General features: G+C 33.6%; 3 protein-coding genes across 3 annotated transcripts; 2 read left to right on the forward strand and 1 right to left on the reverse strand.

The window, feature by feature from the left end:
* Positions 1-258: 258 nt before the first annotated feature.
* On the forward strand, positions 259-4246 carry LOC17897686 (putative F-box protein At3g17560). The gene is made up of 4 exons (XM_023788746.1): positions 259-368; positions 2062-2253; positions 2362-3209; positions 3945-4246. The coding sequence occupies exons 1-4, from the start codon at positions 259-261 to the stop codon at positions 4244-4246; spliced, it is 1452 nt and encodes a 483-aa protein (XP_023644514.1).
* A 284-nt stretch (positions 4247-4530) lies between these two features.
* LOC17896857 (receptor-like protein 12) lies at positions 4531-5851 on the reverse strand. Its single transcript, XM_006304466.2, has 2 exons — positions 5847-5851; positions 4531-5791 (listed from the first exon to the last, which is right to left on the reverse strand). Exons 1-2 carry the CDS (start codon positions 5849-5851, stop codon positions 4531-4533), a joined length of 1266 nt encoding a protein of 421 aa, XP_006304528.2.
* A 1122-nt stretch (positions 5852-6973) lies between these two features.
* Positions 6974-10808, forward strand: LOC17896945 (putative F-box protein At3g17560). The gene is made up of 2 exons (XM_006306212.2): positions 6974-7123; positions 10092-10808. Exons 1-2 carry the CDS (start codon positions 6974-6976, stop codon positions 10806-10808), a joined length of 867 nt encoding a protein of 288 aa, XP_006306274.2.
* Positions 10809-13451: the final 2643 nt, after the last annotated feature.

Raw genomic sequence — 13451 nt, forward strand, 5'->3', positions numbered from 1 at the left:
TTTTCGCAGAATAAACCAAGCTGTTGGTCCATATAATTCACACAATAACGGGTCTCAAGATAAGGTTACAGAAACATCAAGATAGCCTTAAAGATCAAGGCAGGGTCTCAAGGGGATTGTTTCATTCTTTTTTATTGTGTCACGCTCTCCGAAAAATGGGGATTGTACTGTTGATCTAAAAATCTATAATGTACTGTAGGAACAAAGTTGAAGGACTTTGGAGCAACAACGCAATCAAATGAGAAATTACAATCAGAGATGGTAGAAGAATATGTTAAGCAGTTCCCAATAATTGGGTTCGAGAAAGAGTCCATGAGATTCAGTAGCGCTAGAGAACTTTACCAACAGGGACTGGGACATTCAGAGAGGTAATTAAACTTACCTTAACCAACATAAGGCATTTGAATCCGCTCAGTGACCTGAAACTCAGAGAATTTACAAAACTGGGACTCTCTCGTTTTATCATTAGGGACATGAACATTCAGAGAGGTTTACTTTGACCGAGAAGAGGCAGTGTTGTATATAGCTCCACCAATATACTGCAGCAAAAGTGCAACTACTTCACAACAGTTGCTTGAATTGGCATATGCATACTTTGATGGATAATGGTGTACTCAAGGAATCCCCCCCTTTTGCACCATACGTTACTAAGGTTAAACTCCATCACTGATTCAACAAATATCCCCAATTTTTCCCATAAATCTAAGTTCAATTCTCAAAACAAGTAAAAAAAATCTCCAAGAGTTTTATATGAAACTCCAAGACAAACTAAATTTTCTCATAGTAACCTTGAATTAATAATATCTCCTTAATAACCACACAATCACCCAATCCAACTGTCGGTTTTCTACCAACCGTCTCTCTGTTTTCAAACTTTTTTTTTTTTTTGAATGAATGTGAAAATATATTCAAAACAAAAAAATGTCCTTTTTACAATGAATGCTTCCTTGGATCAAAAAAGAGCAAAAAAAAACCTGAAAATTGTTTAAAAGGAATTAGAAAAGTAGTAGAGTAGCTAACCAAATCTGCAGCCCGTCACCAAACTTTGTTGTGTTGCCTTGCATTGAAAGGAGCTTATTACGGACCATGCGGTCTAGGAAGCGGACAAGCTGGTCCGTGGTGCTTGGCGTATCTCCATGCCGTCTTCTGTTTCGCTCCAACCAAATCGTGTGGACTGAAACTTGGAACACGAGACGCAGAAGATAAGAACTTATTCCTTTTATGGTCTGACCCGAGAGAAGAGTAAGAATCTGGCCAAAGGACGTAGAGAATTGGCGCGTCAAGAGCGGTCGAGACAGATCCTGCCAAACCCGTGAAGAGTAAGGGCATTCAAAGAAGAGGTGAGGGAATGTTTCAAGTGGTGCCCGACAGAGCACACAAGCACCATTCACGCCTCTGTTCCAGGCCAGCATACGGTCCGCCGTTGTTAATCTGTTTCGAGCAGCTAACCAAAGAATGAAAGAACACTTCGGAATGGAGTTAGAGAACCATATACTCTGTTTTCAAACTTATTTTTGTATTTTGTCTGTTCTATAATTTACATATTCTTTTTTTGTAGAAAACTGCTACAATTAAATTTTGATATAGGAAATTCCAAATCTAAATATATATATATCTAATATTACTTTTAAAAATTATATATAAAAATCCTTAATTTTCCAAATGTATAAAAGAAAATATGCAAAAAACTAAGTCTTAAAAAGAGAAGGAAAAAAACTTGTATGTAAAATAGAAGAAAAGTATGGAAAAAAAAAACAAACTTATTGATAGCAGTTAAGAAATTATAAAAGAATGTTAAATATGATTTAAAAGGTATATCTTCTTCAGAAATACGAAAGTCAAATCGTTATAAGTTTAAGGACCAGATTTTAGCATTACCAGATTTTGGAAGATCGTAATATAAGATAAGTACATTTTAGTGTAAGTTGACAAAAAAAAAGTAATAATAATAATATGATAAGAATGTGTATAAGTTAATATTGTTCCACTTATTTCTTCATACAGTATATATATATGAACTTTTATTACATTAGTTCACCTGAAACCCTAATTGATCACGAGAGAAACAAGGATGACGATATCCCAACTGCCACAAGATTTGATAGAAGAGATACTATATAGGGTCCCCGTGACATCCCTGAGACGATTACGATCTACTTGCAAAGGATGGTACCATCAAGCTTTATTCAAAGATCCTAGATTCATCAAAAAACACTTTGACAAAACAGCAAAGCAGTATCATGCTCTTATGCTGTTTGGCAATACGGTATGTCCAATGAGCTCCGTTGTCGATAGGGTTATGAGAGTGGTCAGTATATATCCGCATCGCCTAGCTCTTCCCCATCGTGACGAATTCGTCAGTTTATCTGAAGCCTTTCACTGCGATGGCATATTGCTATGCAGCCTCTTGATGAAGACCATGATTGTGGTTTGGAACCCGTTTTCGGGGCAAACCAGGTGGATCCAAGTAACCCAACTGCAAGATCACTACATTGGAGCGTATGCTCTCGGATACAACAACAAGGAGTTGTGTCGTAGCTACAAAATCTTGAGGTTCCGGTGTCAATACGTAAAGTTGGCGGCATCATGGGGCTGGGGTGCACTTAATGTCACTCCGGAACCAGAAGGCAACATTATATCGGAAATATATGAGTTTAGCTCTAATTTATGGAGGAATCTGGATTCGGTCCTTCCCGATCAAGCCTACTTAAAACCTAGTGGTGGTGTATCTTTAAATGGGAATACTTATTGGATGTCGTGTAATAAAAAAGGAGACTACTCACTACTCAGTTTTGATTTTTCAACAGAAAAGTTTCAACGTTTATGCGCTCCCTTTCATCATGAACCATGCCATATTGATACTAGGGTTCTCTCGGTTGTTAGAGAAGAACGTCTCTCGTTGTTATATCAGAGTAGGAAGACACTAGAGGTGGAAATATGGATGACCGATGAGATTGAGACCACATTTGTGTCGTGGAGCAAGTTCTTAAGAGTAGATTTATTAGGATTAAACCATTGTTTTTCGGATTCCATGAGCTTCTCCATTATCGATGAGGAGAAGAAAGTTGTCGTGTGTTGTGATGAAGCGGGAAATTTCGACTTCACAATGGTGTGGATTGTTAAAGAAGGAGAAGAATATAGAGCATCACCCGATATTTCAGTTGATGGTGGCGTACAAGCATGGAGTATACCACTTCTTAGTGTTCCAAGTTTGTTTGGTTATGTTCCAAAAAATTAGCATTCTTGTTTCTTTAATTTCTTCCTTTGTTATGTCCTTGGATTGATGAAAAAAGAAAACACTAAACACAAAACACACACAACAAAAAAGGTTATGTTGCTCCCAGGCACGAGTCCCCATGCCATCTCACATTCTTTCATCTCATATAAAACTACTCTCTCGTTTTCCCTAGAGACATGAACATTGACCAAGAAGAGGCAGATGTCTTGGTGGCTCGGTGCGATAAGTAATACTTTGGTTATTAATTTGTCTTAAAAAAAACGAAATCGAAAAGAGACGTTAGAAACTTTGAGTGTGATTTTCATCATCATGTCACATACCGTATAATTGGTTATGCTTAGCATAGGACACATGATCAGTGAAGGTACTCTCGTCCTCTTGGTTTGGTCATTGGGATGACAAGATCTCCCATTGTTTCTTCACGATCGTACAATGGTTCTAATACCAAATCTCGTTTGTGAAAATATAACGTAACTCAAGAATAATACATGTTTAGATAACTCCTAAACTTCTTTCTCCTAAAAACCATAATTCGGTAGGATTAGGTTTAGCTTGAGATTCAAGCTTTCTTTAAGTTTAAACCAACATACCAGACAAAATAGTTTCTACTCTTGGGTTCTTAGAGAGCCGCATTCCATGTAGACAATTTAAAGTCGGTGAATTCAATATTCCAAAGTTTAAATTCTCTTCGGGTTTGACGCCTCAGATATTTTGAAAGGATTGGGACTGACTTCGCCATTCAGTGGCGAAGACGGTATAACTGAGATGCTTGAATCTCCAGAAATGGGGAAGAATCTATCCGTATCGAACATTTTCCACAAAGCATGCATCGAGGTGAACGAAGAAGGAACAGAAGCCGCAGCCGCATCAGCTGGAGTTATAAAACTAAGAGGTTTGCTTATGGAGGAAGATGAGATAGATTTTGTGGTGGATCATCTGTTTCAGTTGGTGGTCACAGAGAACATAACAGGAGTTACTATGTTCATCGGCCAAGTCCAAGAAAACTAATTTGGAGCTAACTACTGGTTTAAGTTATAAAGTAATCAATAAATGAGCTGTGTCTTTACGAGTGGTCTTTAATGTGTGTAATAATAATAACATCCTTTGTCTTATAGCTCATAATGCCTCATATATATAATGAAAACAAATAATCAATATGATAATTCATATAATACATAAAAAACTGATACATCACTTATAATGGGAAATACATAAAAATTGTCCATCACACGTTATTTATGATGTTATCACACAAACTTCGTCGAACACAACAATTATATAACAACAATGCGTTAATGAGCTCTTCGTTGCTTGCTTCGGCCAAAAACCTTCATGAACCACTCATGCTTGTACGAAACCACTATGTGTCCCATCACTAATCCAAATACAACTCCAGGTGCAAAGCCTAAACATGCTGCCATCCAACTCAATGATTCTTCTTCTTCTTTTGTCTCCACCAGTTTCGATTGTGCTGGTGTCGGTGCTTTGATATCTCCACAAACATCCTTAAGGGAAAGAGCATTAAGCCCCAGGTTTCCTTCATAGGAGGAGCATTTTTGTCGTTGAAACTGCGTGCCTTGTGGTATGGAACCTACAAGCTGGTTATGTGAAACATCTATCACTTCCAGAGATGAGAGGGTCCCAAGTTCAGGAGGAATCTCACCAGAAATCTTGTTTTGGGATAGGTCGAGTGACTCCAGATTCGTCAAATTTGTCAAAGTAGATGGGATGTGCCCCGTGAAAGCATTGCTTGACATGTTGAGAATATGAAGTTCCTTCAACAGACCAATGGAATCAGGAATTGGTCCATGGAGTTGATTTCCTGAAAAATCAATGGCTGTGTAGGTTGTAAGGATACGTTCCATCTCCATTGACACTCCTTTATTCATCAACACAAGTGAGTAGTAGCCATCTTCTGAAGGATTCCTAATGTACTCAGGTTCCATATTATTATCTCTCTTGGAGTACATCGCAGTCCAATTCAAAAAGTAATCTGATGGCAATGTACCGGAGAAGTCATTGTGTGATACATCAATGATTTTCAGATGAGGAAATCCAAACCAAACCCCATCAGCATTACGTAATGTACCATGAAACCTGTTAGAGTGGAGGACAAGGACTTGAAGTTTCTGCAGAGAATTCAAGTGGAAGGGAAACATGTCTTTGATTGTGTTGCTTCCCACGTTCAAAACTTCCAAAGCAGAGCAACCAACAAGAGAAGCTGGTATTTTTCCCTCTAATCGGTTGTGACTGACGTCAAGTGAAGTTAACCTCTTGGCGTGATGAAATATTTCAGGAAGAATTCCGCTAAGTCTGTTGCTACGGAGATTTAGATATGCAAGAGAAGTCATCACCAGAGTCTCTAAACACCAGGGAATTGAACCATGGAGGTTGTTGTTTGATAGATCTAGGCCCTCTAGAGAGTTTAGTCCACATATTGATTGAGGAATCTCTCCAGTGAAGTTATTCTTAGAACCCGAAAAATATTGGAGATGCTTAGAGGATGGGATGAAGAGTGGTCCTTGGAAAGCATTTGAGCTTAGATCAACAAAACTGTTTTGACTCTCAAGATAAACTTTTAAGGAAAGAGATGGAACGAAGAAGGAACCTCATTTTCTGATTAGGTAAGAAAGCTTTCATATTTGTGAATAAAAGAGTAATCTGAAGTAGTGATGGTGAATTAGTGTTGCAGGTCACTTACATATATTTAAAATCAAACACATGAAGCTCCATTGACTTAACATTTTGAAGTCTTCTCGATGAAATTTGTTCCCCACAAAGAATATAGTGAATCTTTCCAAATCCAATAGACTTGACTTAATAGAGCATAAACTCTCTTGCCCTAAAAACAAAATCATGTTGTAAGAAATTAGAAGCAAAGATCAAAAAATCACTCTCAGTGAGCAAAGTAAAATTGGAGTTTAGTGAGGACAAGTAGAAAAATCAAAGTGCCGTGTAGCTTAAGCTTGTAGGACAAGTAGAATTATCCTATAAAATGCTTACCAAGTTGTCATCTCTGTCCATATCCAACCTAAAACATACGCCAATATTAACTTTTCAATAGTTTGAACATTAGATTCTTTATATGAACCAAGCCAAATTAAAACAAAACTTAGCTTGGCAAAATTGAAGAGTTTTGTTCTCAAAACTGAACGTTTGTAATTGTATGTATCATCAACGAATATTACAAACTCTCGTTGATGCTCTTGTTCTCATAAATATCACAAAACCCATACGTTACGTTTCATCTCTCAAAGAATGTTCCGATAACGATTATCAACAAGAAAGATACTAAAATATTTTCTTACACATTTTAGTACATAAAAGTCTAAACCGTATATTCAGTTTACAACTTATATGAAACATACGATTAATTGAATTTGAAATCTTTATATTAAACCGAAGATTGATTATAAGTTTTGGTTATGTACTCTCACACTCAAGAATCAGGATCATGTAACATAGAGTGATGCAATACACTTGTAACATCCCAAGAACATCTCGACCTAATCTTAATTAAATCCAATCGGAAAAAAGCCATAGTGTGTTTTTTTCCTTGTAGTAGTTTCACTCTTTTTATTTTGCTAAGAATATAAATATTTCATTTAAAAAAAATAATCAGATTTACAATCGATGACTACAGACCTTTGGCCAATAATAGTCTCAGATTCACTTTCTCTGGTCTAACAAGTCAAGTCGTCACTAACAAGTAATCCAGTCTGATAAATCTAAGTCATGCCAGAGAGTTTCACATGTATCTTTATGATTCAAGTCAGGTTGCTTGGGGTTCTTCTTACTTGTCATGTTATCCCACCACTCGTACGTAAAGATTCGCAAAAGAGACTTTTCACAACCATTTTGGTTTCTTCTATACCATCTTCTAAGGTAACACCAAAAACACAAAAGGTCATGTCATGTGAGTAAATTATAGAAGAAAATAAATACCAAAAGCTAGAATTTTATGTGTTTTTTTGTGTGGCTGTAAAACATCATTTAACTTATGTCTAGCTAGGATTGCCCAAAATTCCCAAACTTGAACAAAACTGTCAAATTATTCGAATGGAATATGATTTTTTTTTTTTTTAAATCGAATTATCCAACCGCGAATCAAACTGAATCAGAATTATGTAAAATAACAAAAGGAAATAGAATTCGTTGAAAAACTAATATTTTTGTTGGCTGATATGGCTCATATTAGTGGGTTGGTTGCTGCTAGCATACGTTGTTACTACTACCACTCACAAATCGCTTCACTGTCCCAGAGGGGCTATAATATTCTTTAGGAAGGTGCTGACTAATCTTCGCAATATTTGTTAGTTTTCCTTTAGAATTTTCGCAGTATTTGATAGTTTTCCTTTTGAATTTTCGCAGAATAAACCAAGCTGTTTCCTGGACCACAAGTTGGTCCATATAATTCACACTATAACGGGTCTCAAGATAAGGTAACAGAAACACCAGCTCTCACGTCAAAATAGCCTTAAAGATCAAGGCAGGGTCTCAAGGGGATTGTTTCATTCTTTCTTATTGTGTCACGCTCTCTGAAAAATAGGGATTGTACTGGTGATCAATCTATAATGTACTGTAGGAACAAAGTTGAAGGACTTTGTAGCAACAATGCACTCAAATGAGAAATTACTATGAGATTGTAGAAGAATATGTTAAGCAGTTCCCAATAATTGGGTTCGAGAAAGAGTCCATGAGATACAAAGACTAGTAGATTCACTAGAGCAACTGTTTAAATTCAAACAATCAAAAATTCAAACACAAGACTGCATATAAATATAAAACAGGTTTTTTTTTGGTTGAATAAATTTAACATTCATTCAAAAAAAAAAAAAAAAAAAAAAACTCGTAAAATGGCACTCTTGAGAAAATTGTAATGCAACTGTTTAAAGGGTTATGATGGATTTATCCAAGCACTGTTTCTTAAATAAGATGTTTATTTTGCCTTCCTACATAAAACGATACAGCTATGGGATTAAGTATTTGTTCAAGAATGGCCTAAAATGTGAAATCTTTGGCCAATTTTAAAAATATTATGGCTTCAAATTTCTAACAAACTGGAATACCACAGAGAGTAAACTATAGGATTCGAAGAAAGGCCACGACGGGCAAAACTCTGCAAGAACCCAGTGACAAGTGTTTTGGGTGGGATCGAATAGTAACTAACAGGACAGCATAACTAGTAGGAAACAATGCAATTTAACATCCATCTAACAAAATATTCATAAGACAAATGGGTTGCATTACGCCAGTTCTCACATATCAAGTTCTCTTAGAATGATGTATGATCTTATCTAAGACAAGAACTCACTGAATCAATTTTTCTACACAAGTCAGAGAAGATATATATAGTTTGCTTAATCATTATTGTCTACAATACGATGTATACTTATACCAAAAAAAGCATTAAACTTAGCAATATGCTGTATAAAATTAAATGGGCACAAACATTAGAAACAGTCGTAAGACTTCAAAAAACAGTGGTCAATTTTATAGATCATTAATATTCATCACCAATCATAGGAAACAAGACATCCAATTTTACTATAAACATGTTATCACTGAGAAATCTCAACAAAACAAGGGCATAAAACAACAAGATGATACAAAGTTAAAGCCAAATTCGTAATTGGAATAAGGAATCATAGTGAGAACAAGGCACCAAATAAACTATTCATAAATTATATTGCTGCATGCACAAAACTTTCTTTGTTGTCATAACATTAAATGGGTTGCATCACAACAAAACTGACATATCTCAGACATAAGGTTCTTTAAGAATTTATGTATGAACAAATACAAAAGACACTCATTGTATCAATCATTTCACACAAGTCAGAACACCCACCAGATATAGTAAGCACACACAACTATACGATCATCCAGAACAACGTTCAGCTGTCACATTACCTACACTGCTACACTTTAAATTGAAAGCACACAAAACATTGTAACACTCATACGACAAGTAAGTGAAATGGTTTTCTAAACGAACTTGAATGTCACAAATAATAGAAAAAATGCAGTTTTTAGTCTTTGCATAAAAATAATCAAAATCCTACCAGATATTAAAATTGACAATTTATAGGAATCTATCTTAACATTTTTGAAGTACATTTTGTACTAAAATCTATTTTAGGTTATAACCTTTTATTTTGTATTATTTGCATAATTAAATCTTTACCAATTAAATAAATAACAAAATTGAAAAGTAAATTTTGTAATTAACTCACAAAAAAACGAAAAAATGGAAACAAATATTTATGGGAGATTTGCACAACTAACCTTTATTATGATACCCTTTTTTACAAGTACCCTCTCTAGGTGTTCATTTTCAAAAATACCCTCTTCAATGTACAAAATGACTAAATTACCCTCCTTTATTATAACCCATGATGAAAAAAGGAATATTCTTTCCAACAAAAAGAATATTCCTTCCGAAAAATTTCCCGCCAAATTTTCCCGCCAAAAAGTTTCGGCAAAAATTTTCCCGCCAAAAAAATTTCCCGCCAAAAAAAATTTCCCGCCAAAAAATTTCCGCAATTTCTTAAAAAAACCTTGTAAATATTTATAAATCCCTTAAAAATCCTTTAAAAACCCTTGTAAATCTTTTAAAAGTCATCCAAAACCTTTCAAAACTTGAGTAAACCTTTCAAAACCATTGTAAATCATTTTATAACATTTATAAACACTTGTAAATCCCTTTAAACCACTTATAACCGTGATAAATCATTTAATAAAAACTTTTGTAAACTTCTAAAACCCGTTAAAAACCCTTGTAAATCCTTAAAACCCATTTTAAAGAACTTGTAATACCTTTAAAAACTTTTGTAAACCCTTCAACAACAAGGAGTTGTGTCGTAGCTACAAAATCTTGAGGTTCCGGTGTCAATACGGAAAGTTGGTGGCATCATGGGGCTGGGGTGCACTTAATGTCACTCCGGAACCAGAAGGCAACATTATATCGGAAATATATGAGTTTAGCTCTAATTTATGGAGGAATCTGGATGCGGTCCTTCCCGATCAAGCCTACTTAAAACCTAGTGGTGGTGTATCTATAAATGAGAATACTTATTGGATGTCGTGTAATAAAAAAGGAGACTACTCACTACTCAAAAGTTTTGAGTTTTCAACACAAAAGTTTCAACGTTTATGCGCTCCATTTCATCATGAACCATGCCATAATGATACTAGGGTTCTCTCGGTTGTTAGAGAAGAACGTCTCTCGTTGTTATATCAGAGTAGGAAGACACTAGAGGTGGAAATATGGATGACCGATGAGATTGAGACCACATTTGTGTCGTGGAGCAAGTTCTTAAGAGTAGATTTATTAGGATTAAACCATTGTTTTTCGGATTCCATGAGCTTCTCCATGATCGACGAGGAGAAGAAAGTTGTCGTGTGTTGTGATGAAGCGGGAAATTTCGACTTCACAATGGTGTGGATTGATAAAGAAGGAGAAGAATATAGAGCATCACCCGATATTTCAGTTGATTGTGGCGTACAAGCATGGAGTATACCACTTCTTAGTGTTCCAAGATTGTTTGGTTATGTTCCAAAAAATTAGCATTCTTGTTTCTTTAATTTGCTTCCTTTGTCATGTCCTTGGATTGATGGATGAAATAATATAGTATTTTCTTGAAGTCTGGTAAAGTAATGTATGCACTTTTCATTTGAAACGAATGGTGACTTTGCACATAAACGAAAATCAAACAACAGTGGTCTGTCTAGCTACTTCCAGAGATTTCCCAGTTTGGATTGTTTGTTTATATCCCTACTATATTAAAAGAGAAGTACACAAGGGATTCGGGTCGGGTTTTTCAAAAAATTCCGGGTTAAATTTTCAATCAGATACTTGCCAATTCTTTTGTTAAATATTTTCCAAATATTTCAATAATATACACCACATTCCTGTCATTTAGGAAACTATATTAATGTTACATTATTATATTTTAGAAAATATATTAATGCTATATAAAAAATATGTCTTATAAGGAAAATTTGTTTATGAATATAAAGATCTCAATCTTTTAAAAATATTTTAATTAGTATATTAATTTTTTATATGAAAAAACAAAAAATTATAATTTTTTATAAGTTTATCTTTGATATACAGAAAAAAATAATTTAAAAATATTTGGTATACAAAATATAAAAATGCATCTAAAATACATAAATAATGGTAATATAATCAATAAAAATGTTAGTTAGTTTGAATTAGTTAAATGTTTCAAAAATAAAATTTGGCTATGAAAACGAAAGATTTTATTAAATTAGTGTGATGTTTATAATATATTAAATATCTATATTAACATTTTTGAAGTACCTTTTGTGTTCTACCTTTTTATTTTGTGATATTTTCATAATTAATCCCTTGCCATTTGATTAAATAGAAAAATTTTAAGATAAATTTTATAATTAAATCATAATAAAATTGTAAAATTAGAAATCAATATTTATTACATTTAATAAATTTCCTAAAATCTCTCCCTTATAAATCAAATACTTCTCCAACATCTTTATATGATCTTATTTGTTTTTAAATTTATATTAATACATAAATATATGTATAGTAAATATAGAATTTTGTTTTTGCATATGTTGCAATTTGAATTTTTAGAAACGGATGTATATTACTCAAAAGAAACAAAAATGGATGTACTAAAGTATTGTTGATAATTGTGTAGCACGGGTCATGTTAGGCCTGGACATTCGGTTAACCATTCGGTTTTGGTTCGGTTGTGTTCGGTTTCGGTTAGTATGGATATAGTAATATAATAACCATTCGGATATAGTAATATAATAACCATTCGGATATTTTAGAAATTTCAGTTCGGTTAGTCTTCAATTCGGTTTGGTTGTTAACCGAATTAACCGATAATTCCTGTGAATTCAAACTCATCCTGCTAATGTTAAAAGTCTTAAATTAAAACACCAAGTGAGTAAAAGGAAAAGAAACAAAACATCCAAGTCTAACTACGAACTAAGTTGAGATAAGAGAAGGACATAGTTCTAAGTTTGAAAAACAAAACAAAAGAAAATCTAAGTTTAAGCCGAGATAAGAGTGAGAGAAGAAGTAAAACAAAGTTGATCAGACCAAAGCTTTGCCATTCCCATGAAGTAAAGATTGATGAGTCCTATTGTGTCCTCCAAAGCAACCAAGTAACCAAACATCTATTCAATTGAACATACAAGGTAAACATATAATCATATATCATATGTATAGATTCGGTTTTTTCGGGTTTATTTCGGTTATCAGTTAGTAACCGAAACCGAACCTAACCCGAATTTTGAGACATATAATAACCAATCGGTTATTTGAAGATAACCGAAACCGTTAACCGAAACCGAACCGATTCGGTTAATCGGTTCGGTTAATCAGTTATTGGTTATTTAGGCCAGGCCTAGGTCATGTGATGGAACGGATTATAATTTACATAATTATTATTATAGATATTTTTACGGGTGGTTTACTATAGTATAACTCACAAAATATTTTAATATGAAATTATACTATGTTAACGAATATTATGTCAATATCATTTCATTATTTTAGATATTATACTTATTTAATTAATTTGATCAAATTACGATTATATAAACGATAAATTATCATATAATATTTTACGGGTTGAATCATAGAATTAACAATCAAAATATAGTTGTACACTCTTTTATACCAAACAAAATTAATAAAAAGAATACATTTTAGGAATATCATCCCGCGGTGTACCGCAAGTTAAAATCTAGTTTATTATTATTTTTTATATTTCCTAATATGTTAAATGAAAGATTTTAATCAGAATTAAAAAATAGTATATGAAAGGAGGTTTCAAAATTATTCCAATCTTTATCAATTTGAATTACCTATAAAAAAGAATAATATTTTATCAGTAGCATAAATAATGCAAAACTATAGAGATCCATATTGTATATCTAGAAATGGTTATATTTGAATTTTGAAAAAAAAAACCCAAAGGTGTTTTCTATAAGAATTCAATTTACTAACTTACAAACCCAAAACATCGACACCCTCTCCTCACAATATATAGTCATACATTTGTTGAATAAGGGCATCCGTTTTTTATTTCCAACTTTTACATTTTATTTTGAGTTTTTTCTTATGATTTATCGTTTACTATTTTTTCTTTTTTATCGTATACTATTTTAGTTTATGGTCTCTTATTCAATATGATGTATGTTAATTTTT

Source organism: Capsella rubella, unplaced genomic scaffold (genome assembly GCF_000375325.1).
Source record: "Capsella rubella cultivar Monte Gargano unplaced genomic scaffold, Caprub1_0 scaffold_1, whole genome shotgun sequence".
Classification (NCBI taxonomy): Eukaryota; Viridiplantae; Streptophyta; class Magnoliopsida; order Brassicales; family Brassicaceae; genus Capsella; species Capsella rubella.